The following is a 24,421-nucleotide window of genomic DNA, read 5'->3' as shown; positions in this document are numbered from 1 at the left end:
TTCCTCGAGCCGAGTGTCCGCGGGATGTCTTTCAATGATCTTGAATGCAAATAGAACCCCAAACACCGGTATTGTCATAAAAGTCGTTCGACCAATGGATTATCCAAGAATCATAGGCCGACAATACCCTACAAGAGGGCATGAGCGGATAAACCCGCAAGGAAGTGTAGAATAGTAGATGTGCCTTCCGCCTGAAATTAGTATGAGAGCATACGGCGACCAGACAGGCGAGACGCAGGACTGTCGTTGAAGGGAGAAGCGAGAAGCTTGCGATCACCAAGGTTGTTTCGGCACCTTCCCGTGGGGCTATCCTCCATTTCTGGGGACTGCTGACCAAAGGCGAAGGTTTGGGCCCGGCTCAACTTCGATCGCTGCTTAACTTTCCCGAGGCCGCGTTCACAAGCAAACTCGTGCTCTTTCGCAGACATTTCGACGTAGTTCTGAGGGAAACACAGAGATCGATGCTCAGCAAAGAAGCTACTGTAACCTCCTTCAAGGATGTACATATCAGGATAGGAAAGTTGCGGGTACTGGTCCACGTTATGGGCACGATCCCGGTGCCGAATAAACTTGGCCATAAGGGGCGCTCTGTGAACGGAATACTCGCAGTGGAAGACTATGGCAGTTCGAGGTTGGGGGTTCGCAAATAGTTGTGCGGCCAGGTTCTCTTTGTCATTGTAATTAAGAGCTCCAACGATGTGCCCGCCATCGTATTCATATTCAAACCGGCAGTCGATGATCATGATGCTGTCGAACTTTTCATTGTATTTCCCATCCTTGATATCCACGAGGGTAGCCTTGTTAATGCGAGGTAAGTTGTCTGCCTTCTCTTCAGGGATGAAGTGAGGAAGTTGCAGAGCCTGTGTTTCTTCGAAGTCGCTGATGGACTGGAGTGGTGCATTTGATGTATAAGAAGCCTCGCTGTCGGCAATAACATCCTCGGGGTGTTCAAACATACTCAATGATCGTCTACATTGCTTTCGGGGGCGCATGTGGGGGTGCGAGCTCTTGCGGATTGATGCTGCCGATGGTGAACCATTTCCACGGACGTGGCTTCCACAGCTCCCTAAGGGCGGTCTTAATCTCGAACTGGAGAGACCACAGGAAGAGTTATTCCGGATCAAAGGTCGTTCACGCTGGGGGGACTCGTTGAACATGTCTTCCAGTGACACTGCTACGCCCGATGAAGCGCTGGTCTGGAATTTGAATGGGGGTCCTTGGCTCTCCGGGGCGGGCTTCGTCATTCCCAACTGAAAGGACTGCGCTTTGCTCCTGGCTAGGCTGGGCCGTAGAAACGTCGGGCGTCTTCTCCTACAAGATGCACAAGTGATTAGACCCTCATAGCAAAACAACAATCCCTCATTTTTGGAAGTATGCTCTTACTCTTGTTGGCCATCCTTTAGTGGTACCGTAGGTGACTCAGGGACGAGGCTATCGGCATTCGACATCATACTCGTGTCCATTGGGGAGCTCTCGAGCATTGGGGAGTTCAGCTCGATTTCAGGTGTGCTAGTATATGGTGGTTTGTGAGGCAACGGAGACATGTCCATGCTATCCATTGCGGGAGCAGGTGAAGATGGGAGCGGAGGAGTAGTCATCGCATCTTCTGCAGCCAGGTATAAATACGTTAGGACGGGTTCCTCGTCGCTTTCGTGTAGTGTAAACATGAGCTCTTACCATGCCTATTTCCATTCCCGAACAAACACGCAGAGAACAAAGACCGTCGTGGCGTAGCAACCTGAGGGCTGAAACTGTCTTTGTTAGTACTTTCGCCCAAGTAACGTGAATAAAACAAAGGGAGGTGCCAGGCAAAAATAGCGCGAAGAAGGACGAACCTCTGGTCGATGTGAAAGTTTTGAGACAGGTCCGCAGCAAGGCTCGCTGTTGGAGATGACCCCCGAAACGATTTCGTACCGAAATAGTCACCTTGAGATCTCTTCATAGACAAGTCCTTGAAGTTGAATCCACCCCCACCGAGCCCTGGCAAAGGACTAAATCCATGGTATGACGACGGTGCATCCGAGCGAAAGCAATGTCCAAGCAGTACAGATGGAGGCTGCATGGCAGCCAATGGTGATGAATGTTCCATGGTTGCCCTAGACAATTCCTCTCCAAACCGAGTAGCCCTTCCCAAAGTGCCAAGAAGCGAGGTCCTCCAAATCTGGGGATGCTATCTATCAGGGCATACGCTACGACGGCAGGTATGGATGCAGTCACGCCAACTACACGTCCTGTGTTTCCTCAATCGCAAAAACTCAGATCCCGGCCTCAGAAAACCCTTCAAGATGGCTCCGAACCCGTTAACGGACCAGCATGTACCCGGGACTTCCAAATGACGAAACCAGGATTACAGCGACATGACTGGCAGGATCAAGCAAAGTGTAGGCGGCGGGAGACGAGGTACGAGGGTGGGGGAGCAGCTGTATAAAGCACGGGAGTCATCAGCAAAACGCCCAAATGCAGTATCGCCAGGGGAAAGGCACATCAGTCTGGTACAATGGTACGCTAATGCAATGGGGCTAGATACCGGACAGCGGATCGGAACAAGGCGACGACGAGGTAAAAGACCAAATGCGAGCCCGGGCGAGACTGCGGCCTTAAGAGAGTGAGGAGAAGGGGAGGTGAGGGTTCTCAAGAAGGAAGAGAGAGGAAGGAGGAGAGGGAAAACGGCGTGGAAAAGTGAAGCTGAAGGGGTGGCCTTGTTGCATGGCAACGAAAGTGGGGAGGGATCTCCAGATGGATGCTCAGAAGAGCTTGAGCGGGCGTTACTGTATGGACTGTACGGCGGTACGGCGGTACAGCGCTTACTTACAGCCCGGAGAATTTCCCTTCCACTTGCAAGGGCACTTATCGCCTGCGTCCTTGTTCGTTTTATTTAATCCTTACTGAATGCTCTTCTATCGTTTCGACTATTTGCGACCGACAGTTGGCCATCAACTCCCCAACGCTGGCTGAAGCAGGAGGTAATCGGGGCACGTAGGTACTACTAGGCACAGACGGTACGGTACAGGAAACGACAGGCGAGATGTCACACTGTCGTCAGCGAGGCATCTGGTTGCTCCCAAATTGTGGCAGACTGGGCCTGGTTGCTTCAGCGTCCCTCGTTGCCGGGACTCCCTTGCCGCCATCGCAGCGCTAGTTTCCGCCCAGCGTATCAGGGCAGGGATGGACCTGGAGAGGCTGACCACTCTGAGACCAGGGCTAGCTGAAGCACGATCCAGAAGGATTGCTGATTACCGTGGACTGACGGCATCCAGGCTCGCTCTCTGGAGACCAGCTCTGACAGCTCGCGTTTGCTGTGTGACTCGAAACAGCAACAGCTCCAGGGCTCAAAACGAACCTCTCCTCAGCTCGGGCTTCCAAGGGTCTCTAGGTTTCATTTTCACCCAGTGTATGGCCCTCCTGACATATGCGCAGCGCCCTTCCAACACTGAACTCTCACCGTTCTCCCTAGGGCGACAATGGGGAATCCCTCTCTGCCCGGCCGCCGAAGTTGCCGTGTCTTTGAATTTTTCTGCGCTTTCCCTTTTTGCTTTTTTCTATTCCAATTTTATACATCATTCCAAGACCCAAACTGGAGATCGCATCTCATAAAATTCTCCACCCGCTCCACCTGCTCGGAAAAAGTGCTTTCAGGAACGGCCGAACAGGCGTCGACTGTCGAGCCGCCCGCATGAGGTCGTCCTGTCGATAGAGACACCGCAGTCGAGTTCCTGCATGGTTCGTCCTATCGATGAACAAGCGTCAATTAGGCCAATAATCCCCGGTCAATATTGGAGGGCCCCTCTCCATACTCTATCAGACCTCAAACGTTATTTCCGATCGGAGAAAACTCCTCCTCACACTGCCTTGATGATTTCATTGATGTTTGAGTGGCAATTGCTCCGCTCGATGATCGTCCTATCTGGAATCCTGCATTTGGGTGCGACTCGCTGGTCATTCCCCCAGCGCCCCGAATCCGGGTTTGATGCATGCTGGCCGTACGCAAACCCGAGATCAACTTGAAAGTTTACTTCGAGACCCTGCATAGGGATACCGACCTTATCCATTTCCTTCTTCACGATTGTGTCGACGGTCTGTTCTCGATAACCGTGTTCTTTATTGAATCTTCTCCTCGGACGGCATACCATCGGTTGAAAGGCTCGGTTGATTGACCTCGGAGTCACCGACGGCAGAGCTGCGCCTGAGGGAGGCCTCAGCTGAGAATCACCACTGCCACTCACTGATTTACACTACGTAGTCCTTCGGTCTGGCAAGCTCGCTAAAAGTTCCAAAATCCAAAGTCTGTCATCGACGCGACGGGTCTTGCACGAGCTTTGAGCCATGTGCTTCAGCCGGATCGTTCTTTATGGGGACCTATTCTGACTTCTGAGAGATTGCGATGCACTGCGAAAGGTAATCTGCTCGATGGTACGATCACATCCCCACTTAACAGCTTCCCCCGAACTCGCCCATCTCGTCTCATAATCATAGATTGGACTCGGAGACTCTCCATTGGGAATGGTTCAATCAACAATCAAGCTATCGAGCTCTCAGCCCGCGTGGGTGCTCCGCCACAATTGGCGGTTTCGCAAATCACGCCTTCGCTTTCAATTGCCTTTAAGCTAGCAGCGATGATCGTATCAACAGCCCCTCATCGCAAAGGCATTTTATCTTGATTCTTTGCAGAGCCCCTCATCGTCGAGGTGCCGTCAGTTTGATGTCCTCCATGCCCATGGTCCATGAATCGGACATTGTACGATTTCCCCACAGGATGACCGGCCGCGACGGCTCTGAAATTTCCTCCAAATTGACGGGAGACTTGCCAATTGATTCATCCGCTCCGCTTCGTAGGCACCCAAGGCTTTTTCTCATTCCATAGCGTCAACCAAGACTTCTATTTTGCTCCTTATCAGGGCAGGACTATGTACGGTGTACTCATTGTGCAGCCACACAGCCTCTCGCCTATGGAGGTCGAGTGTCGGTTCGAAATCGCAAGACGATTGTCGTATCCCGGCGCTCGGACTCAAATGACCAAGGAAGATTCAGCGCCCAGACCAAGGTCAAGTTAACGATACCACGGGACATCTGACGTCAGACTAGGCGTCTCTCCAGCGCAAAACATGTTTCTCAGCCCCGGTTCGGCGACAATGACGAATATTGTTTTGATGGATTTGATGTTGTGCAGGAATCACAATAGAAAGCAGCCCCGCGATTGGTGCGAGCGCCAGGCCTCAAACACTCCTCCTGGGCATGTGCGGGGTCGCTGCCATGGATTTCAGGCTTATTGGACCATGTGGTCATTTTTAGCGCCCATGTCATGCAGTCACCGTCGTTGACAACTTTATCTCGCCATTGTTATTGTTGTGACTTGAGTATCGGCTGATATTCCAGGCTCCTAGAGTAAACAGTGTTCCCCGACGTGTGACTCGCGTTCCATGGATCGCATTATCTAAAGTTTCATATTTTTGCCTTAGGCCGATGCGTATCTTACCGCTCAGTACCGTCTTTTCGTATCAAACACGTGCTCGGCATCCTTCAAGGCGCACTGCCCCCAAGGAGGGCACTATGGACCATTTTCATTCCCCCGATCCCCAGGCCATGACAGGAACCGGATTTCGATAGTCGATGGTTAGCGAGATTTCAATCTTTGCTGGATGGATCACGAATGGGCTTTTGCGTCCAGCTTCAGCCCTCGTCTGTGGACTCTCGGCGAGGTTGAATCAACAACTAAGAGGGATCTGCAGAACTAGTAAGGGCTCGTGAGTCGTATTCGGTCGAGATCGAGGGCGCCTGCCCGTGTGCTCGGAACTGATTTGCGCGCTGTTCACGAACCGTGAGCACAAGTGCGAGAGTTGATCAGGAAGCTAAATTCAGCAGTCTCGGGACCCTCCCATAATCAGGGCTCGCTTGAACATGATTTGGCGAGAAAGTCGAGACTTCAAAACTATATACGAGGCCAGAAATTTGGACGGTATACACATAAAAAAACTAGGTGCCTAAGGCAAAAGCATTACTTGTGACCAGATAATGACACTAAAATCTAGCTTCAAATTCCATTCATGGCTATGACTGTTCGCCATGTCTCTCTGTCAAGTCTTGCGGTTTAAATGCAGACGACTAATGCGCCTTGTGCCTTGAACACCGGTCTAGCGGATGAATTACCATACGAGACTGTTCTATGTTTGAAGCACTCTACGGTGTAATCTAACAATCTGCACTTTCTGTCCTATCTTCCAGTGCCTGTCTTTGTTTGCGAGGACCGGCGTTCTTGCGATGATCCAGCCTTGTGCGAATTCCTCCCCTCCCTAGTGTCATCTCATTCAATAAAGATATAAGGCTGAGCTTCAACGATCATGCTCGCTTGTAAATGTCGAATTGCCAATCGGCCTGCGTGCATACCTACTAAGTGTAGTCCACATTCGTGATACCCCTTGGTGGCAACAGGGTGTACGCAGGGGTCTTAAAATAGACTCCGACCTCCGCACAAAGCAAGGAACTGCTCGTTGACGGGTGGATAATTCCCAAGAAATAAGCTCCTCCAGGTGAGCATATTTGAATTAAACTTCGATGTGTTTCACCCTTCCCAAGGAGGTACAATGCGCGCCTTTTCCCGGATCTCTACTTCAAGGCCTTTTCAGCCAAAGGCAGGTATTATATTGACACAAATCATCACAACGGCATCATTCAAATAGGTACTCAACTTACTAGCTTCACTCCTCCTAGCCATGCAGACTGTTGAACTGAAAGGGTAGCTGAGCTTATCCGCCACTCGGCCCCTTCATACCCCTTGCAACGGAATCCGGCACCCCAGAGTTGGAAGTTGACCTTTGCCTACAAAGGCGAACGGGAAGGGCCGGTGGATGGAATGAAGAGCTGCATATGCAGCCCTTACTCACAAAGCCCACAATCCCAGTGGTGGAATGGAAGCTATCGATCAAGCTTGGTAGGCTTGTGGGGGTGGGTGGACCTTATAAAGGGAAGAAATATGTGAGGACTCCGGCTTTCCTGCAATTTGCAAATCGCGTGGCGTGCCGAACCTGATCGTTTCCGATGAGCATTCCTATCGATAGCTTAACCATCCTGGCATGAGTATTAACGAGTGATAGCAAAGCCGCGCTAGCAGAAAGCGCCAGGAATGTTCGAGCCGTTTGGCATTCGTGGTTGGCAACGACAACCGCTATCTCTTTCGGACCGTGGCGTTGTCATGCGCAGCAACTCCAAGGGGAGCCTCCTTGGCGGCATCCTCCTTACATCCTCTGTATTGGGGGGTTCTTTTAGCGCTAAGCTTTGAGTAGGGATGCACAAGACTTCGAAATTCCAATGGCGACATCTAGAAAAAGCCCTTTCCGCCATATCAAGGCAAGTTGGACGAGCCGTATTAAGTTTCTGCCTTGAAGATCCGATTGACTATCAAGTATCCAGCGAAAGTTATTGTCACGGCGGGCTAGTTTATTTACCATGGCTTACTTTTGTTTAACTGTTGGTCTTTGTTCTGTGATAACACACCCAAAGGGTTGCTTCCCCCTATGCCACCCACGGTATCCTGCTATATACTAATCGGTCATCTCGACCGGTAAAGCTGGCTAGAACTTCTATAATAAGCTCAATTGCTTCGAGCCAGGGTTTAGCACCGTGCAATCATCTCAGTAGTACACTTTCTTTGCGATGAACCTGGAGACCTCTAGTACATTTCACATATACCCCACGCCGAAATATACTTTCTAACTCGCTCATCTCTTTAGTTCTGTATTGTGCTTGAATGCAACAAAATGCCACCATAGATAGCTAGCTCTGTGTTCATACTTGTATATCAAGTTCGCAGCTCAGATAGCGTGATTTTTTACAAAATTTTCTAGCTTTCAGGTCTTGTTCTTTATTTTAGCGTATAATAGCTATATTCATAAAATATTTTTGCCCTCAAAAAATGCTAGCGCACCTCTATTTGATCACTTTTAGCTTTCCTCCGTGATGATATATATTTCCATAGAACTAGTGCCCAGCCTTCGCAGCATATCGAAAACCCCTTCAACCGCAAAGAAATTTAACTCGAGACCTCTTAATTGACAAAGAAGCCACCTTGGTTCTAGTCAGAACTGACTGATGAATTATCATGAAGTTGAAGTTAACGGTGACAAGTGGAGATCTAAGAAGATTCCCCAAAACGACAACTTGTCGCCTGAGGCCCCAATATCCGATAACGCTAGTCCGTTTTAGTGCAAACTCCGTAAATTTTCGCTGCAACGCAGAATCAATTCAAGGCGAACTGGACCTTCTTGAAAGCTCCCAATCGCACTTAAGTTTCACCAATCAGCCAACAAGCCAACTGGGGAATACACAACGGATTGCTAAGAAGATCAAGAAGTTTCCGGCCAATCTCCAAATCCCCAACAATGGCGCCTCACCACGCCGGCTCCAAAAAGCGGCGTCGTGAGCCCATCAACGTCAACACCAAGCTGGTAGAGATCTACGAAGACCTCGCGAGCGAAAACGACGAGGTCAGACTCAAGGCTGCGCAGGCGCTCGTATCGCAATTCACCCCGGATAAGAATCCCGAGGATGAGCAGATCCAGAAGACGTTGCAGAGACTCTTCCGTGGGCTTTGCAGTAGTCGCAAAGCTGCGCGCATTGGGTTCTCGATTGCGTTGACGGAAGTACTTTCGCAGGTTTTTGCTGCGGGGGTGGAGAGGCCTTCGGCTGCTTTGGATGTCCCTGGTGTTTTGGGGATCTGGGAGTCTGTCTCGAATGCGGCGGCGAGTGAGTCCGGGCAGGTTTGTTTTCCCCATTATTTCTATTTTTGGTGTTCTTTCTCTGGCAGTTTGTGAGGCTAGTTTCTTACGTTGATATAGGAACAAAGAGATCATCATTTTGGCCGTCTTTTTGGTGCAGAGGCTATTATTAAGTCTTCTATTCTTTTCAGCCCTAAGGCACTGCTCCCTCAATGGAAGAAGGTCCTGGAGTTGGTGTTTGACCTGGCTAAGAAGAAGCCTTGGATTAGAGAAGAGTGTGGCTGGATTGTGTATCGTTGTATTCATGACATTTCATCCCAGAAGGCCGACGCCAAACTAGTCGAGACTGCTCTTGAGATTCTGTGTTCTAACGACCTGGCGCGAACACCGGAGGGTGTCGCTATCTGGCTGGCCGCTAAGGATCGATTCCCTGGAATTAGCTTCCCCAGCAAAGTGTGGAAGCATGATGACCCACTGGACTCGAAGGAGAGGAACCAGTTGGCAAAGGCTATGAAGGAATCCTCGAGTGCTGATTCCGAGAGCGAAGGGGAGAAGGGCGCAAAGGCATCTGGCGTGTGGAACTCGAAGCTTCACTTTGCCTGGGATGCTGCTTTGCTCAGCCTGAACAACGCTGCGAAGGAGCGCTCTAAGTCTAAGGGCTCATCTAGCCGCCTTAGTTTTGCTGATTTCTGGACCGAGGTCGTTGACAGTGAGTTATGCCCTATCAAGATAGCAGAATGTGGACCTAATATGTTGAAATAGATGGACTCTTCGCCTCGGCTTCATCTGAAGAACGGAAGTACTGGGGATTTCTCCTTTTTATTAAAGTGATTAACGACCATAGCCTAGAATTGGCCTCTCACGTATTCACGAAGAACCTTGTTCGATGTCTCACGAACCAACTCGCAGTCGAGGACCGATACTTGCACCGGATGGCAGTCAAGGCTGCAAAGGCCATCCAGTCCCGCGTATCGAAGGAGCCCGAGTTCGCTGCCGCATCTGTCAATGGCCTCATGGGCTCCGCAGGCGCCGTGAACTTTGACCAAATCACGAAGACGAAAACCGTGGAGAAGATCGTGGCCGAGGCTAACCTGGACGCACTGAACACGATCCTACCTCTGTTCGAGAAGCTCGTCGCATCCCCTGGAACAAGCGATAGCAAGACTGCTGCCTCAAGCCGACAGGTCCTGGCTGGACTGATGTTGTCGGTGGTTCGGGCTCGTGTGGCGGCTAGCGATGGAGCAGACGTAGGTTGTGAGGCTGCGCTTGAGCGGATTTTATTTACATTCGCTCGCTTCGCGTATTTCACGAGTGAGGATGAAAAAAGCGGTGCCCAGCCGCTGTTTACGCAACAGTCGCAGGAGCTGTTCCGGAGCAGGATCAACTCGTCTCTTAACAGTATCATCGCTGCCCAGAAGCATGCTGCTACCATACCGTATGCGGTTGTTCGCAAGATTCGCGATGCAGCCAAGTCCGAGGAATTTGGCAAGTTCATTATCAGCATGGATGACACTCTTAAGGATTCCGTGAAGGGTGCGTTCAAGGCGCTGAAGAAACTATCGAGCTTGGTGAGACACTTGTCCTACACACTTTTAAAATCTAACCCATGCTGACAACTTGTATAGAAGGACACCTCCGCAGCTGGAGTCGACGCATTCAAACTTCTTTATTCCATGACAATTCTCCAAGTCTACAACGGCGACGCAGACGCCGCGTCCATGCTCGAGGAACTCGATTTCTGCTACAACAAGATTTTCGGAGACAAGAAGTCGAAGAAGGAAGAAGAGACCTCGGAAGCCTCAGACGCCCTGGTTGAAATCCTTCTCAGTTTCGCTTCTAAGCCCTCTCAGCTTTTCCGTCGTATGAGTGAGCAGGTATTCTCAGCGTTTGCACCGAATGTCACTGAAACCGGGTTGGAATCTTTGATTTCGGTATGATAAAGCCATGCTACATCTTATCAAGACTTGAAACTAATTTAACTACTTTAGATCCTGGAGGCGAAAGAAAGTCTTGCCGGTCAACAAGAGATGTTCGACCAGCAAGACGATGAAGAAGACGCCGAGGAAGACGAAGACGAAGACGAAGATGAAGATATGATGGACGTCGACGAAGAAGACAGTGACGTGGAAGTTGTAAGCCCGGAAGATGACGACGCTTCGTCCCCATCAGACGGAGAGGAAGAAGGAGAAGGAGAAGGAGAAGAGGACAACGACGAAGACGCCGCCGAGATTGCCGCCTTCGAGGCAAAACTTGCCTCAGCGCTCGGCACGCACCGCGCAGACCAAGACCTCAAGGAAGAAGAATCCGAGTCTGACGAAGATATGAACGACGATCAGATGGACGAGGTTGACACGCAACTGGTCAAGGTCTTCAAGGCACGCCGCGATGCCCTAAGCAAGAAGCAGGACAAGAAAGACGCAAAGGAGACAATGGTGAATTTCAAGAACCGGGTGTTGGATCTTCTTGAGATCTATGTGAAGAAATGCCCCTCATCAATCCTCGCCCTGGATCTTATTCTTCCGCTGTTACGACTAACGCGGCGCTCTTCGGTGAAGCAGATTAGCAACAAGGCTAACTCTGTGCTTCGCGAGTATACGAAGCTCTGCAAAGGGACTTCGGTCCCGGCTCTTGACTCGGATTCTATTGAGCCTGTTTGGGAGTTGTTGAAGGCTATCCATGGCGAGGCGATGCACAGTGGGCCGCCGACGCATGCGTCTGGCTGTAGCCAGGCAAGTCTGCTTGTTGTCAAGGTTTTGACGGCGCACGACAAGGATGCTGTCAAAGGGGTTGTGGATGTTTATGGCGAGACGAGAAAGAGCCAGCTTCTGAGTTCGAAGTGCCATGTGCAGCCGACGTTCTTTACGGATTGGAACAACTGGTGTGTTTCGGCGAGTCGGGCGATGAAGAACTGAGGAGTACTTTATCTCTACCGATTTTAATCTATGTGCTGTTGATTGGATTATAGATACTGTATTTGTATAAACCGGTGTAGTATAGATTCTCAAAAATACAGACATAAGCACTCACATATTAGGTACTAATAGAACGCTATCGTACAACATAAACTATCTCGCAAACAGACAAGGTAACCCTTTAAAACCCCTTAATATATCGATGCTCAGTCGTCTCCTCCAAAACGTCGAACCGCATACCAACTCTGATCTCCCCCTCCTCCCTTGGCACCCCCAACATCCCAAAGCAGGGCTTATACTTCAGTCCCTCGTCGACCCTCCTATAACTCATCATCGTGTCCCACGGCTGGTTCTTATGTTTCACCGCCGTCTCCGGGTCAACATTAGGCACCTGGCACCTCCCACACCTTGCCACAATATCAAACGTCAGCGCTTTCTCCGAGTGATCCCCCTTCTCAAGTAAACTCCCTTCGGAACAAGAGCCAACCCCAACAGGCTCCGAAACCCTAACCGTCTTCCACGAATCCTCAACCCAAGCAGACCCCTCGCGCCCCCGGATAATGATGTTCGGCCGAAACCGCTCAATCGTAATCTCCTCATGGCCCTGCGCCTTGAGCCGTCCATTCAACTCGTCAATCGACGCCTGCGATGCAATAAGCACCGGAAGCACATCTGGGAAATTCGTATTCTGGACACGGCCGAGGGCTCTGGGGTCCCCATTCCCCTTTAGGATCCGCGGCGTAGGGCCCTTGTAAACTAGAACAACAGGACGGTTCAGAAACGTGGAAAACATCTGGTTCACACCGGTCTCAGGATTGTAGATGTATCCGTCCGTAACGGTGTCCCAGATCTTTATGTCCGAGGCTAGGGTTGTATGCTGCGCTAGCCAGGCTTCGTCTGGGTGGGATGGGATGGCAATTGTATCTCCCTTCTTGCCTGACTCGGCGGTGGTAGAGAGGAGGAGGGACCCGCCATCGGGACTTAGGCCTGTGGTGATGAGTGTCATCTCCGGGATCTGGCGGATGGTCAGGAAGACGTGGGTTACTGCGTCAACGATCATCCAGCGGCGGTCGAGGTCCAGGCCTGTCATGCATTGCTTGGTTGCAGATGTTTCAAATCCGCGACATGATTTTATGGGGTATACGCGTAGGGAGATGATCTCGCTGGGTTCTTGGGAGGGTGTGTCATTGCGATTGAGCAGGGTGTGGAGAGCTTTGGGACCGAGGAGGCGCCGGAGAATGAATGGGGTTGTTGCGAGGAAGCAGAGGAGAAGAAATGCTGCAAATATTGGTGTCATTGTGGCCTTTTCGACGGCAGACCTGTTTAAGACAGCTGGGATAACGGGTTATGTGCAGTGACCGCAATGATGAAGTTGGATGATGCGTGCGGGGATGACTCCGAATTCTTGCGGATAACCGACAAGGCGAGAGCGCGGAGAACCTGGAATGGTTGACCGCCTACAGCAGGGCAGGGGAATTAACAAAAGGATTGCAATTTCTGGCTATATAGTAGGAATTAATTCATTTCTTGCATTTGAAATGCTCTAGCTTATAAGTGGTGCGTAAAGCTGGAACATGGGGTGGTTGATTAAGCAGGTGACAGAGTAGATCGGTCAATTACTATAAAACACCAACCAAGACATATATATTAATGATAGTCGTTAGGTATGATATCGTAAGGCTGCTAAGTTGAATTATGCCACTTCAGTTGAGGGAAAACGCCAAAACCCAGTCATGCGTATCGCTATCAGAACCCAAGTATGCGAATCAAGGGGGTTATACCTTCTCGTCAATCCAGCTATCAACAAGAGCCTTGATGAGTGCAATTGCAACCTCTCTTCCGGTTTCAATATCCTCATCGCGGCACGACGATGGAACATGGAAGAAGGCAACGCTCCTGTCCCGGCCCTCTTGGAGGGCTAGTGACAGGCTCGTGTAAAATATAAATTCGCAGAGATACCGGCCAGCGTCCTCTGATATCCGAATGTCTGCGCTTGCCGGCGCAAGCGTCTGCCATGTATTCAAGAATTCATTGTCCGGCGGATGAGGGTTTAGTTTTGCCCGCGAGGACGTGAGATCTAACTTCACCACCGGCTCAGCCGTAGGATCACTGCGCTCTGCCTTCAAGACAAGAGGGAGGCTCTGTTCCCTCCATGGCTTCTCGCCGTCCTGGTACCCTGCTCGTCCGAGGTTATCGGGCATGTTGTATGCGTCACGATGCGCCTTCGACTCTATCGAGTAGTAATTTCTTGTTGCCGCGATTCCCATGTGGAGTATGATATCGGGATTCCGGCCGTGTCTTTTGACATAGTCCTCCATTATAGTTGGTATTGTCGTCCGAACTGCGGAGTATGCGACAGGGATCGGGGCGGGGTGAACATGGATTGCAATTCGGCGAGCTGCAGGCAAGCCGTCGGGTGCAGCTTTGGCTAAAGGTAAGGATGAAGGAAGGGACGTCGCAATCAAATGCGACGCATTAACTAGATTCGACTTGAAGGGCTACGCAGAGTCAGCTATGTCTTGGTTGATACCCCCATAGAGTAAGAGAGATTTCGAATTGACTGACACCGAAGCCCGTCACAAGCACCGAGATCTCCTCAGTGTCTGCAGGAGACGAAGGAAGATCCCTTGGTAGCGGTGTGCTGGACAGATGCACACCTGAACCCGAGTCACCCATGATGTAGTCGAGACCAGGTAGATAAGGGTGGAGCGCTCGGTCGGTTCGTGGCTCTGTGGGCTGGACACAAAGCGTTATCCCGTAGAAAGAGTTGTAGAAATAGCTCTCGCAAGATGAGGACACAGAAACCAGTAGCACGAAGGAGAAAAAGCACTGTGGCGTGGCTAAAGAGGCAGGTTACACTCCTCGCTTTATCGGCGCTTCCCCGCCTCCGCATTGGGCAGTCTTGGCATCACGAGTCCTGTACATCTGCCCAACCAAGTATGTCTCTTAAATACACCTGCATATTGGCCTGAGACAGTACTACTATCTGGAGTTTGGCAATAAACGAATGTGCCTAATAACGAATGACAGCTGTGTTATCTTCGGCTTCAACCATTTCGTCAAGACTCAACACCGACTCCACTTCGCGCGGGCATCTATAACGGCAATGTATAGCGAGCCAACTCCTGCCTATCTGGCAATCTTGAATCATCAATCGTCCAAAAAGGGACAGAGTTATCAGAGCTGAAGTTTTTATATAATTTACCTTCGTCTGATCCAATGCAACTCGGGAACCCGATTATCTGATAACTCTATCAACACATCAAACTTTGGAGTCATGCTTGAGCCTGGGAAATCCCGTGACCATCAGTCCACCTTCAGTGTCAAGCTATTTAACACATCATTTCTTCCCTTCCTGCAAACAGTGATCAAAACGCTACCGCATCACATTTTCATCAGGAAAAATCATTTGGCTTACTGTACGCCCCAGCAAAAGCTTACACTTGTGTTAGGTCGGTTGACTGATTTGGCGGTTCTCAGGATGCCATCGCTGGGGAGCTTAAGCCCAGCAGCCTCTTCGCACGCCTCTAAATCCCCTTTTTGCGCTAAATACACTTTGGACCGGAAACTTGCAGATTATCAACCAAGTGGACATGAGGATGATACCGCAGATTTGTTGCGGGTCTTTTTCAAATACCTGCCACTGGATGGACAAGTCAACCTGGCAGAGGATGTAGACAGATGTCCTGACGGTGAAGCACTTTGGCAGCTTTCTAAAAACCTTGATGACGGCGTGCTACGGCCTATGCTAGCCCATGGTGGCACTACCCCCGCCATAACTCCATCTCCACGCTTTGCAATCGAAGATTCTATTGACAATCTGGTCTCTGAAGATGTCAGCTCCATTACTAGAGCCGATCAGAGCCGACTGCGCAAAAACTGTCTTGCCAGGGATGGACAGAGATGCGTTGTATCCAACTATTGGAGCTCGTGTTACAAAGAACGCCCGGTTGACGCGCTCGATGCTCCTTTGGAAGCAGTCCACATTATTCCATCTGCCTTGAATAAACGCCAAGAGGATAATGACGATGAGCGATTCAGGCACGCAGCGATTTGGGTTAATATCTACCGATACTTTCCTGGCCTTTGCTCCCGCCTCAACTTTTCTTCGGAAGACATCAACCAAGAGATGAACGCGATGATGATGTATGCCCCGCTCCATCAACAGTTTGGGGTGTTCCGTTTTGTCTTTGAAGCCACTGAAACTTTGCATCAATACCGCATCAAAACATTCCCAAAGCTGCCCAGTGTGTTCCTAAGGGATATACCCCCCGATGGACTTGTCACCTTCACAAGTCATGATGGGAGATATTCCCTTCCCCACCCAACTCTCCTTGCCGTGCATTCTGCAATCGGTAACATCCTACATTTTAGTGGGCGCTTGGAGAAGATAGAGAAGTTAAAGCGAGATCTTCAGGAAATAGGTGGACTTGCCCACAATGGGAGTACTCCAATAGGGGACCTTCTCTCAGTAAGTAGTCTATCATTACTGCTCTGCTCTGCCAAAGACAAACCAGCGTGTAAGAAGCCCAAGGAGCAGCAGCCGCGCGTGCCAGATATGCTATCTGGTACTGAAAACGAACGACCGGGCCGTTCAACTTGAGGATAAATCCCCACAAGTCCAGAAGAATTGAACAAACCTACAAAAGAAGCCACGAAATTTGCCGCGTGGTATTTGCCGAACTTGGTTACTGCGAATACTGGCTCGATTGATTATCTCCAGGAACTTGAGATTTAAACCCTGGGTGCGCGGTTTGAGGCAAACCGGGACTGATAACTCTATCCGCTCCTCGTACATCAAGGTGGATGGGTCCAGAAAAACAGGGAAAGGCGTAACTGCTACTGCTTCACATATTTAATATATAAAACTCGTAGTCAGTCGCCTTGTCATTAGGCCACCCGACTTGATTGAGTTGAGACGGACAGGACCACCCAGTCAATGCTGCCAAACAACAAGCCCTAGTATGCACGTCATGAATTATGGGCCTTACCTTTCTAATAAGATGCCTAAAGAAACGACCCATGCCCTACAAATAGATACTTTGTCAGCCTTCGGTGATTTGATCCAGACGCCGAATACCAAGCTCTACACGAGCCGGCGGCCCGTCAATCATGCCGAATACATAAACCGACCACCTCGCCAGTTTTTCTGCTCGTTACGAACATGCTGCCGCTGCCTTTTACGCTAGAATGCAGCCTGTAAATCCACCAACCCTGCGACTTGTTTGTCGAGGCCGACTATCATCGCCCTTACACAGCGTAGCCCGGACATGGCCACGATGTCTACCCCTTCTGAGTCCACGAATGGCCAGACATGCCTTTAGCGACTCTCGAACAGGTGAGTCATGATAAAATAGAATATATTATCAATCCAAGTTTTCTTGATAAAATAGCTAAACCAACTATCCAGAAAATTCCAAACAAGAAAGCAGCCACAGAATCCCACTGCGGCTGATGCCCCTAGGAGGCTCAATAACCAACGGCATCGGATCGTCCTCCGGAAACGGGTATAGGAAGAAACTAAACGACATGCTCGTTGCCAGAGGCCATCAAACAGTAATGGTCGGGTCTCGCAGGTCCGGCACAATGGCTAACAACGACAACGAGGGCTGGCGCGGGTACAGAATCGACCAGATCCACGAGAAGGCGATGAAGTCAGCTGCGCGGCATTTGCCGAACTTGTTTACGGTGAATGCAGGACCGAATGACTGTCTACAGGATTATGAGATCCAGACTGTGGGGTTGAGGCTTGAGGCGCTGCTTGAGGAGCTTTGGAGGATTGCATCGCCTAGTGCCACGGTTGTGCTTTCGACGTTGATTGTGGCTGCTGATGAGGGGATCAATTCGAGAATTTTGAGAGTGAATGAGCAGATAAGGGACTTGGTGGAGAGGAAGGGGGCTGATAATAAGAGGATAGTTCTTGCTGATTTGTATGGCCCTCGAGGACCTCGGGTTGGGGATTTGGTTGATGATGGGATACATCCTGGTGATGAGGGATATGTCAAGATGGCGGAGATTTGGGCAGACAGTATTGAACAAGCTGCAAGAGATGGTCTTCTTCAACCCCCTCAGGATGTACCTAATCGCGGGGGTTGTATATAAAGACTGGTGGACTTCAGAGGCAGACTATTACTTACTCTACCTACATATCTATATACCATGAGAACACAGAGCTTCAGAAATCTCCTTAGACGCCTCATCCACCTTAAACCTTTCAAGCGGCAGCTCTGCCCAGAGAATCTGCTGTGCAACTCCCTGCCAAATCATCGACTCAGTCCCATACAAAACCCCCCACCCAGCCTCAACGCACAGCGCAAAGAACTCCGTCTTTGGCTTCGAGTGGTAGCACATCTCAAGCACATATCCCTTATCCCTTCGACCTAGAAACACCTTCGTTATCTCCCTCACAAGCTTCTCCCCTTCCTCACGAGGCGGATAATCCGGTATCGTCCCTACAACCAACACAGGCGTCTCCAGCCCCTCAGCCTGCTGCACCGAGGAAACATGCACAAGTTCACCAGTGAACTCAGGAAAAGCATCAAACGACTCCTTTATAGCAGCAATCTCGCTCCCCAGTCTGTTCACGAGGTAGATCCTACTCGCCCCGAGCCATTTCCACAGCGCGTAAATAGCGGCACGACAAGCTCCGCCGCCTCCGATAATTAGGGCTGGCTTCCCCGTTGATTGCCCAAGAATGCCAGGGTAGTTCTGCAGGAATGCTTCGCGGATGCCGATACAGTCGGTATTTGTGCCGATATATCGGACCTTGGCCTTATTATCTGGTACACGACGCAGGAAGACAGTGTTGATTGCCCCGATGAGCCGGCCTTCGTCTGTTACTTCGTCGACTGCGGACATTAGGGAGATTTTGTAGGGCATTGTGATTGCGCAGCCGACGACACCGGGTTGGTGGAGGGCCGGCAGGAACTCGGAGCTGTTTTGGGTCTCGTGAAGGTTGTATTTCCAAGGGAGGGAAACGCTTTTAAAGAGGGATTCATGGAGCTTTGGGGCGAGGGAGTGCGCGATTGGGTATCCGAAGGGGAAGACATGGGGTGCTGTAGATAGTTGTGGTTGTGCTAATGGGATAGGTTCGACGTGGGAGGAGCCATAGCGGTAGGACGTCGTTAGAGCGTTTTCTCCTTGATATACGGATCCCATTTTGGAATGATCTGGAGTGAATGTAAGCAGTATAAGCTCTATAGATAGTAGTTATAGATGTGTCGGTGAAGTCTTTAACCGATACTCTTCCTGGGGTTGACATCGGCTAAGCAAATGGCCTCGGACAATGCCCCGTGGGGATAAGACCATGTGCATAGTTGGAGGTGAGATCTTGGGGGACATTGTTAAGGCTTTAGGTGCATTACTTTGTATAGTTCTCTATAATAAGTCTATAATGTAGATGTAGAGTATTTTACAGGGGGTTGGTTTAGTAGTATGAAACATCATATTCGCAGTAACTACCAATCTAAGGATATTCTCCACCGTCTTTCCTGAGCCTTTCACTTGATTTCTCTCTCGATTACTGAGAGTTAAGTAGGGCTCCAGCCATCAGGGATCTTGAAGCCCCGGTGCTTCGCTGCCCATTCGACTGGCGAGTATTTGAGATCGTCAAGAGGGGGACAAGTAGATATATTGGTACACCGAATAGCCCCAAATGAACCCAACAGTTCAATCTGTTCCTTCTCGGACACTGTGATCTTCATACGAGCGACTGCATCCTCCGGAAGCTCGCCCGTACCCGGGTTCGGGGGAAGGATATACACGTTCGGCGTATCTGTCTCGGTCACCACCAGGCGACGAACCGACAAGTCCGGCTCAAGAGTGGCAAGTGACGGACAACCCAGCTGCCTCTCTTCCATGGGCAGCTCAAGATTGCATCCGTACCAGTTTCCGCCATAAACTCGCAGTTGGTCACACCAGGCGTTCTCCCGACCTCTGTGCTAGTCTGACGAATCCGATCTATATCGCTTAACACCAAGCTTTTCGAGAGTTAGAGGGTGTAGTTGGGATTCCCACACACCACCTGATGATGGATAGCAGTATGTTGTCCCTGTCATGAGGTCGAAGCGTTTGGGTGCGCGATCGCGCAGCTCGTGTGGCCACTGTTGAAGCCGGGTGATCTCTCCGCTTGTACGGCACCACTCTAAGTCTGGATGGGGACCTCGCCGATCTATCTCGTAGTCTTGTTCAGTCCAGTTCATCAAGGGGTAAATGTTGCATTCAATATATTCTGCGAATGTGAACTGGTTCATAGCAGCGACTAACAAAAGGATAGAGAATACAGACAAGCTGAGTCGAGACATGTTTCTGAATTGGATTGGGAATGTTCACCCGTTTCGTATTCGTGAGTAGCTGTTTGAAATCAGGCAAAGTCTTGAAGAATGGAGAGTTGAAGTTAGAACTAGAAGCAGATAGTTAAGTCTATAAATAACTAAGATTCTGGTGATTCAAGCAGGCAGTTATGAATACAGGAGTCACAAACAGTCTGAAAGCAGCAAAGAGGCCAGCACAGAATAGAGGGATTCACTAATTGTCCAAGGTCTTACAAGGTATCATGCTGTGTAACAGTGACAGTCTCTATCTGTGAGATTGACTGCCACCTAACAATGGAGATATGGACTTAGGGCCGTGGTTCGCATATACTTTGTTTGCACTATACCGGGAGATGGCATCCGACTTTTTTTATTCAGGTCTGTGTTTTCAGGCTCGATTGCTGCGTGTCGTAGAGGTCTTTGATATCTGTTTGGTGTAGCAAGCGTAGTAGCTATAGATATATGCGACACCCAGGTACCAGCTTGTAGCTCACTAAAGTCTAGTTGCAATATCCACACTTTGCTCAAGATGTATCCTATCGCTAAGCACATTATAATCACCGCCGCCATCGCCATCGCCATGGCTATCATCCGCAACCCCTCGCCGATTGCACTTTCCACGAGGGAAAAAGCGCAGTGCATTTCCCTGGAGTTTGAGAACTGCAGCGACAATCAGAAGACAGTCGTTCAGAACGCCTTCAACCAGGCTATCTCGATGGCAAGTATATCACGAAACATCGATTTCGACTCAGACCCAGCCGCGAAAGACTTCTTCGGCCCTAGCTCGCTAAACCAGAAGTACCAAGGCCAAATCAACTCTATCTTTGACCGTATTGCGACCTTTCGGATAGGCTGTACTCCGGGAGTGCGAGTCGGTGTGGAATGTGTCGACTGTTCCAGAAATAGCAGCGAAACAATTGCCTATGTTAGGAATATTCAGCTTCCCGGACCGTATCACGACGGAAACCGTCTATCAAAGACCTCTCCGATAATCAAGTTCTGCAAGAGGTTTTTCCGCGATTACAAGAGTCCTGAGGCCAGAGTGAAGGAGATATTTGACTTTGGAAGAGAGGACTGGAAACCTGACCTCCGCAGCTATACAAATCAAGGTTCGTTATCATCCCTGTACCTGTTCATCGACTGACCATATGCCATTTGCGCGCAGCCAGCCTTGTTCTACACGAGATCATGCATGCCGACGCCCTCGTTTCCGCGCAAAATGGAAATCGCCGGATTTATGATATTGAAATCAAGGTAGAGAACGGTTCTGGGGAGTATTTGGGGGTATATGGAGCAGAAAAGTGTAAAACCCTTGCGCGAACTGTTCCCGAACGCCGGAATGCGAAGATATCTCTTATTAGAGACGGTATTACCTCAAATGGTGAGTTTCTGCTTCCCAAGTATCTTTCTTTGGCTGTATAACTGCTGATACACAGCTTCCTTTCCTTGCTTTGCAGCGGACACCTATGCACAATTCGCGCTCGCAAAGTACGTCCAGAAGAAGCTGAACGGCCAGTAAGAACACCACTATCTAAGTTATCGTTTATTCGAGCGAATTTCAAGACTGACTCTGCGTGCACATAGATATCCGTTCCTGACAAATGACTCCACGGTGGCCGTTGACGGTTCCTGGCGCATTATATCCCGAAATCGCAGGACGAGAAACTTACCATGAAATACTAGTGAAGATATTAACAAACGGCATCATGGGATCCGTGCCAACAATGAGTTTGTTTCTTTTACTGTCCTTGACTACCTGTCTAAATGTCCGAATACAATGGCTGCAGAGGACAAGGTCGACGCCGCTCAGTCTGAAGCAACTACTACGTGAGAAGATATCTAGACCCGCTTATGATTAGATGGACATGTGAACTTGAAGGGATAGAATTGTTTTTTGATATTAATAGACCGACGTTTTTGAATCATAAATGAGAATGTATAGACACCGGAGCTTCTTTGTGGAATTACTGTATGACGCTCCTCCATACAGTCGCAGCTCCTGAACAGAATGGGCCTCCCTTCCATTGATCACTGCGAGTTTGGATATCTGAAGTACCAGAGTTCCAGCTCGCCCAGTTTCATCAGTTGTACGCGCCCCTAGCGATGGGGAGCATGCTGCGCTTATGCCGCGGGATCATGCCGCGCTGCCAGGAGAGTAGGTTGCCCGGGCAGCCTTAGAAAAGTAGAGCCAGTGTATACCGATGGCCAGGTAGAGAAGACCGAGAATGATGAGGATTAGTATTACGATACTCGACGGCGGCCAGGCGTTGTTTTTTGCTGACTTGTTGGTGCGTTGGTTTCGGTTGTTTCCTGCCTTCTTTGCTCGGCTGATGTTGGTGCGTGCCATTGTTGTATCGAGAAAAGTATTGGACTAGAAAGCGGTAAATGTCTCTGAAGGTGAATGCTTGTTTTTGCGAGCTTTGTGCTTTTAAGTGTCTTTTATAAGCTGGATTCATTCATAACACGGTGACCATAATACATAAGCTTATAAGCATGATATGTGGACTTGGGTGATTGGTGACCCAACAAAGAATTCATTGCTGTAAGAGTCATATCCATTATCTAGAAGGTTCACAATATGTCCATTTGCCAGAACATTCACTGGTAAGTGGGTGAGTATGTCTGTTGTGACTCAACCAAAAGAACACCTAATCCGAACCAACCCAGCCCTAACTCACCTCCCCGGCAGTCATCCACCAGCAACTACACGCGAGCGACAAGCCAAAAGCGAAAGCAAATCAAAGAAAAATCACAGTTCCTTATCAAATACCCCCCAATTATCTACGTGATTCAATAATTAATCAGAAAATCAAAGCACTGCCTCGGGTTGGGACAGCTTGAATGTACCGGATTGGGTCTTGAATCGCGTCCCAGCCGTAGACCGAATCCATCCATGTACAGAGTTGAACCCTTGTCACTGCTGTTTTCTTCATCAAACACGTACGTTCTTGTCGGCCTGCATAGAGATTGGTTTTCGTAGTGAACCTGACGCGACCGGAGCTGTGGATTTGAGGTGGGCGGGTTTGAGGGCTAGGAAGCTTACGAGGAGGTGGATGGACGCTGAAAGTAGCCAGGTCGCTGGGATGTTGATTGGATGGATTGATAGGATGGGGGGAGACGTGCCTCATGACGCTGTAGCTGGGTTCCTTAAAAATTGAGCCCTAGGTTCTGGATAGGATGACAGGTTTGCTCCTATAGGGACTGATACTATCGCCTCCAGGATGTGAGCTACGAGCATATTTACTAGGAGATGGAGTGTTGATATACTGAGTTCAGCATAGAAAGGACTATCGTTAGATTCTCGGTCTCAATACCCCGATGCCGGATTGATGAATTTGGATAGTAACTTGAAAATGTAGGCGGAACGTATTATTGCAACCTATATCAGGATCAGGGCACGTCGGGTCTTAACTTCTGAGCCAACAGCTGGTCTGGAAACTTTTTTCATTCACTGTTAGAGTACTCAGAACTGTTAGGTCATACCGCTTCTTGTGCACGGATATGGTACATCTAGATGTCAGCGTTGTCACTGCCTCTGATAGGCCAAGGCTGACCCTGCTCTCATCGAAAGACCTACGGTTTCCGTCACCGACAGTGCCATTTCCAAGTTGGATGGTCTGTTTGTTTGGTAACTGGTTGGCACCCAAGCCCGTGTCGCGTCGACACCCTCCGGTAAGTCGGCACGTCCTGCAAGGAGAGTTGCCTATGACCGCATTGGGGTGGCCAAACCTTGGAATCGCCAGCTTGATCTCCCGGCGGCAGCAAGCTCTGCCTCCCAATATGCAAGGATTTCCGTTGCATAGTTAGTAACAACACTGATGCACGATCAAGTTGGAGGTTTCAGCTGCCGGTGTTCTGCCGACGCAGTCAGCCCCCAGTTATTCCGCGTCGAGTTGTAACCCTAACAAAACAAATGGGCTTTCGTGTGAAGCTCGCTGTTCGAAACGCATAAGCACTGGGTCCGAATATTTAGCGAGACATGCCGCTGGTAGCTCCGGTAATAACTCATATGCGCGTTTCCGGGCCCCGAAACCTCGAATCGTGCATGGAATCAAGCGAACGGCGGCTCTAACCAAGCACCGTGATGGCTGGTGTTCATCACAACAGCGGGTCGTGGAACATACCTGGGTCACGGGTGGATAACTCGGGGTTGGATGGGGCGATGGGGCTTCCTCGGAAACGTCGATTTTGTACCTGAGCTCGTGGAACTCCGAGGCACGATTGTATCAGGCAGTTGACTGAAGTTTTCCGGTGCATTCTTCCGCCAGCTTACTACACAGGCATGTTGGGGCGTTGACGGTACTCTGCTCACAGCGACGGGTTGGAAACACCGAAGCCACACGAGCATGAACGACTGCAGGAGGGTAAGACAGCACTGCAAGATGAAGTCGACTAAAAATAGGGGAGCGGTGATGGATTAGCGAGTTCTGGGTTTCGGTTCCTGCAGTGGACGAAACGATGGAGCAGCGTCACAATGTCACAGGGACAG

At 49.9% G+C, this 24,421-nt stretch overlaps 10 protein-coding genes across 10 annotated transcripts; 4 read left to right on the top strand and 6 right to left on the bottom strand.

Moving 5' to 3' along the window:
- Positions 1–197: 197 nt before the first annotated feature.
- nimT (putative tyrosine protein phosphatase MIH1) lies at positions 198–2,089 on the bottom strand (the record flags this gene model as incomplete). Its single annotated transcript, XM_040817444.1, has 4 exons — positions 198–1,311; positions 1,384–1,606; positions 1,678–1,751; positions 1,836–2,089. The coding sequence occupies 4 exons, from the start codon at positions 2,087–2,089 to the stop codon at positions 198–200; spliced, it is 1,665 nt and encodes a 554-aa protein (XP_040668012.1).
- A 6,283-nt stretch (positions 2,090–8,372) lies between these two features.
- On the top strand, positions 8,373–11,620 carry ASPVEDRAFT_133307 (DNA-directed DNA polymerase POL5; the record flags this gene model as incomplete). The annotated part of the gene is made up of 5 exons (XM_040807018.1): positions 8,373–8,750; positions 8,829–9,417; positions 9,471–10,276; positions 10,337–10,639; positions 10,697–11,620. 5 exons carry the CDS (start codon positions 8,373–8,375, stop codon positions 11,618–11,620), a joined length of 3,000 nt encoding a protein of 999 aa, XP_040668011.1.
- A 37-nt stretch (positions 11,621–11,657) lies between these two features.
- ASPVEDRAFT_41740 (MOSC domain-containing protein) lies at positions 11,658–12,997 on the bottom strand. Its single transcript, XM_040812416.1, has one exon. It carries the CDS (start codon positions 12,915–12,917, stop codon positions 11,802–11,804), a length of 1,116 nt encoding a protein of 371 aa, XP_040668010.1. The 5' UTR covers positions 12,918–12,997; the 3' UTR covers positions 11,658–11,801.
- Positions 12,998–13,110: 113 nt separating this feature from the next.
- Positions 13,111–14,453, bottom strand: ASPVEDRAFT_41739 (putative pyroglutamyl peptidase type I). The gene is made up of 2 exons (XM_040812415.1): positions 14,186–14,453; positions 13,111–14,118 (listed from the first exon to the last, which is right to left on the bottom strand). The coding sequence occupies exons 1-2, from the start codon at positions 14,294–14,296 to the stop codon at positions 13,396–13,398; spliced, it is 834 nt and encodes a 277-aa protein (XP_040668009.1). The 5' UTR covers positions 14,297–14,453; the 3' UTR covers positions 13,111–13,395.
- Positions 14,454–14,924: 471 nt separating this feature from the next.
- On the top strand, positions 14,925–16,517 carry ASPVEDRAFT_664477 (HNH endonuclease signature motif containing protein). The gene is made up of 3 exons (XM_040815884.1): positions 14,925–15,039; positions 15,101–16,091; positions 16,146–16,517. Exons 2-3 carry the CDS (start codon positions 15,102–15,104, stop codon positions 16,221–16,223), a joined length of 1,068 nt encoding a protein of 355 aa, XP_040668008.1. The 5' UTR covers positions 14,925–15,039; position 15,101; the 3' UTR covers positions 16,224–16,517.
- On the top strand, positions 16,518–17,746 carry ASPVEDRAFT_664468 (uncharacterized protein). The gene is made up of 2 exons (XM_040815883.1): positions 16,518–16,958; positions 17,031–17,746. The coding sequence occupies exons 1-2, from the start codon at positions 16,811–16,813 to the stop codon at positions 17,720–17,722; spliced, it is 840 nt and encodes a 279-aa protein (XP_040668007.1). The 5' UTR covers positions 16,518–16,810; the 3' UTR covers positions 17,723–17,746.
- ASPVEDRAFT_41737 (shikimate dehydrogenase family protein) lies at positions 17,444–18,783 on the bottom strand. The gene has a single exon (XM_040812413.1). The coding sequence runs from the start codon at positions 18,776–18,778 to the stop codon at positions 17,771–17,773; it is 1,008 nt and encodes a 335-aa protein (XP_040668006.1). The 5' UTR covers positions 18,779–18,783; the 3' UTR covers positions 17,444–17,770.
- Positions 18,784–19,041: 258 nt separating this feature from the next.
- ASPVEDRAFT_888160 (uncharacterized protein) lies at positions 19,042–19,923 on the bottom strand (the record flags this gene model as incomplete). The annotated part of the gene is made up of 2 exons (XM_040818426.1): positions 19,042–19,553; positions 19,641–19,923. The coding sequence occupies 2 exons, from the start codon at positions 19,921–19,923 to the stop codon at positions 19,150–19,152; spliced, it is 687 nt and encodes a 228-aa protein (XP_040668005.1). The 3' UTR covers positions 19,042–19,149.
- A 538-nt stretch (positions 19,924–20,461) lies between these two features.
- ASPVEDRAFT_83752 (uncharacterized protein) lies at positions 20,462–21,451 on the top strand (the record flags this gene model as incomplete). The annotated part of the gene is made up of 3 exons (XM_040817443.1): positions 20,462–21,041; positions 21,098–21,313; positions 21,390–21,451. The coding sequence occupies 3 exons, from the start codon at positions 20,462–20,464 to the stop codon at positions 21,449–21,451; spliced, it is 858 nt and encodes a 285-aa protein (XP_040668004.1).
- A 495-nt stretch (positions 21,452–21,946) lies between these two features.
- On the bottom strand, positions 21,947–22,343 carry ASPVEDRAFT_41736 (uncharacterized protein). The gene has a single exon (XM_040812412.1). The coding sequence runs from the start codon at positions 22,277–22,279 to the stop codon at positions 22,067–22,069; it is 213 nt and encodes a 70-aa protein (XP_040668003.1). The 5' UTR covers positions 22,280–22,343; the 3' UTR covers positions 21,947–22,066.
- Between the last annotated feature and the right edge of the window lie 2,078 nt (positions 22,344–24,421).

Source organism: Aspergillus versicolor (genome assembly GCF_001890125.1).
Source record: "Aspergillus versicolor CBS 583.65 unplaced genomic scaffold ASPVEscaffold_5, whole genome shotgun sequence".
Classification (NCBI taxonomy): domain Eukaryota; kingdom Fungi; phylum Ascomycota; class Eurotiomycetes; order Eurotiales; family Aspergillaceae; genus Aspergillus; species Aspergillus versicolor.
This window is presented reverse-complemented; position numbering and strand designations above follow the sequence as displayed.

Bases quoted from the DNA above. Each gene is read 5' to 3' on its own strand.
- ASPVEDRAFT_41740 (XM_040812416.1), bottom strand. From the start codon at position 12,917: ATGACACCAATATTTGCAGCATTTCTTCTCCTCTGCTTCCTCGCAACA.
- ASPVEDRAFT_41739 (XM_040812415.1), bottom strand. From the start codon at position 14,296: ATGGGTGACTCGGGTTCAGGTGTGCATCTGTCCAGCACACCGCTACCA. The intron at 14,119-14,185 runs GTCAGTCAATTC...GACTCTGCGTAG, and splicing joins TGCTTGTGACGGGCTTCGGT to CCCTTCAAGTCGAATCTAGT.
- ASPVEDRAFT_664477 (XM_040815884.1), top strand. From the start codon at position 15,102: ATGCCATCGCTGGGGAGCTTAAGCCCAGCAGCCTCTTCGCACGCCTCT. The intron at 16,092-16,145 runs GTAAGTAGTCTA...CCAGCGTGTAAG, and splicing joins CAATAGGGGACCTTCTCTCA to AAGCCCAAGGAGCAGCAGCC.
- ASPVEDRAFT_664468 (XM_040815883.1), top strand. From the start codon at position 16,811: ATGCAGCCTGTAAATCCACCAACCCTGCGACTTGTTTGTCGAGGCCGA. The intron at 16,959-17,030 runs GTGAGTCATGAT...CCAACTATCCAG, and splicing joins CTTTAGCGACTCTCGAACAG to AAAATTCCAAACAAGAAAGC.
- ASPVEDRAFT_41737 (XM_040812413.1), bottom strand. From the start codon at position 18,778: ATGGGATCCGTATATCAAGGAGAAAACGCTCTAACGACGTCCTACCGC.
- ASPVEDRAFT_41736 (XM_040812412.1), bottom strand. From the start codon at position 22,279: ATGGCACGCACCAACATCAGCCGAGCAAAGAAGGCAGGAAACAACCGA.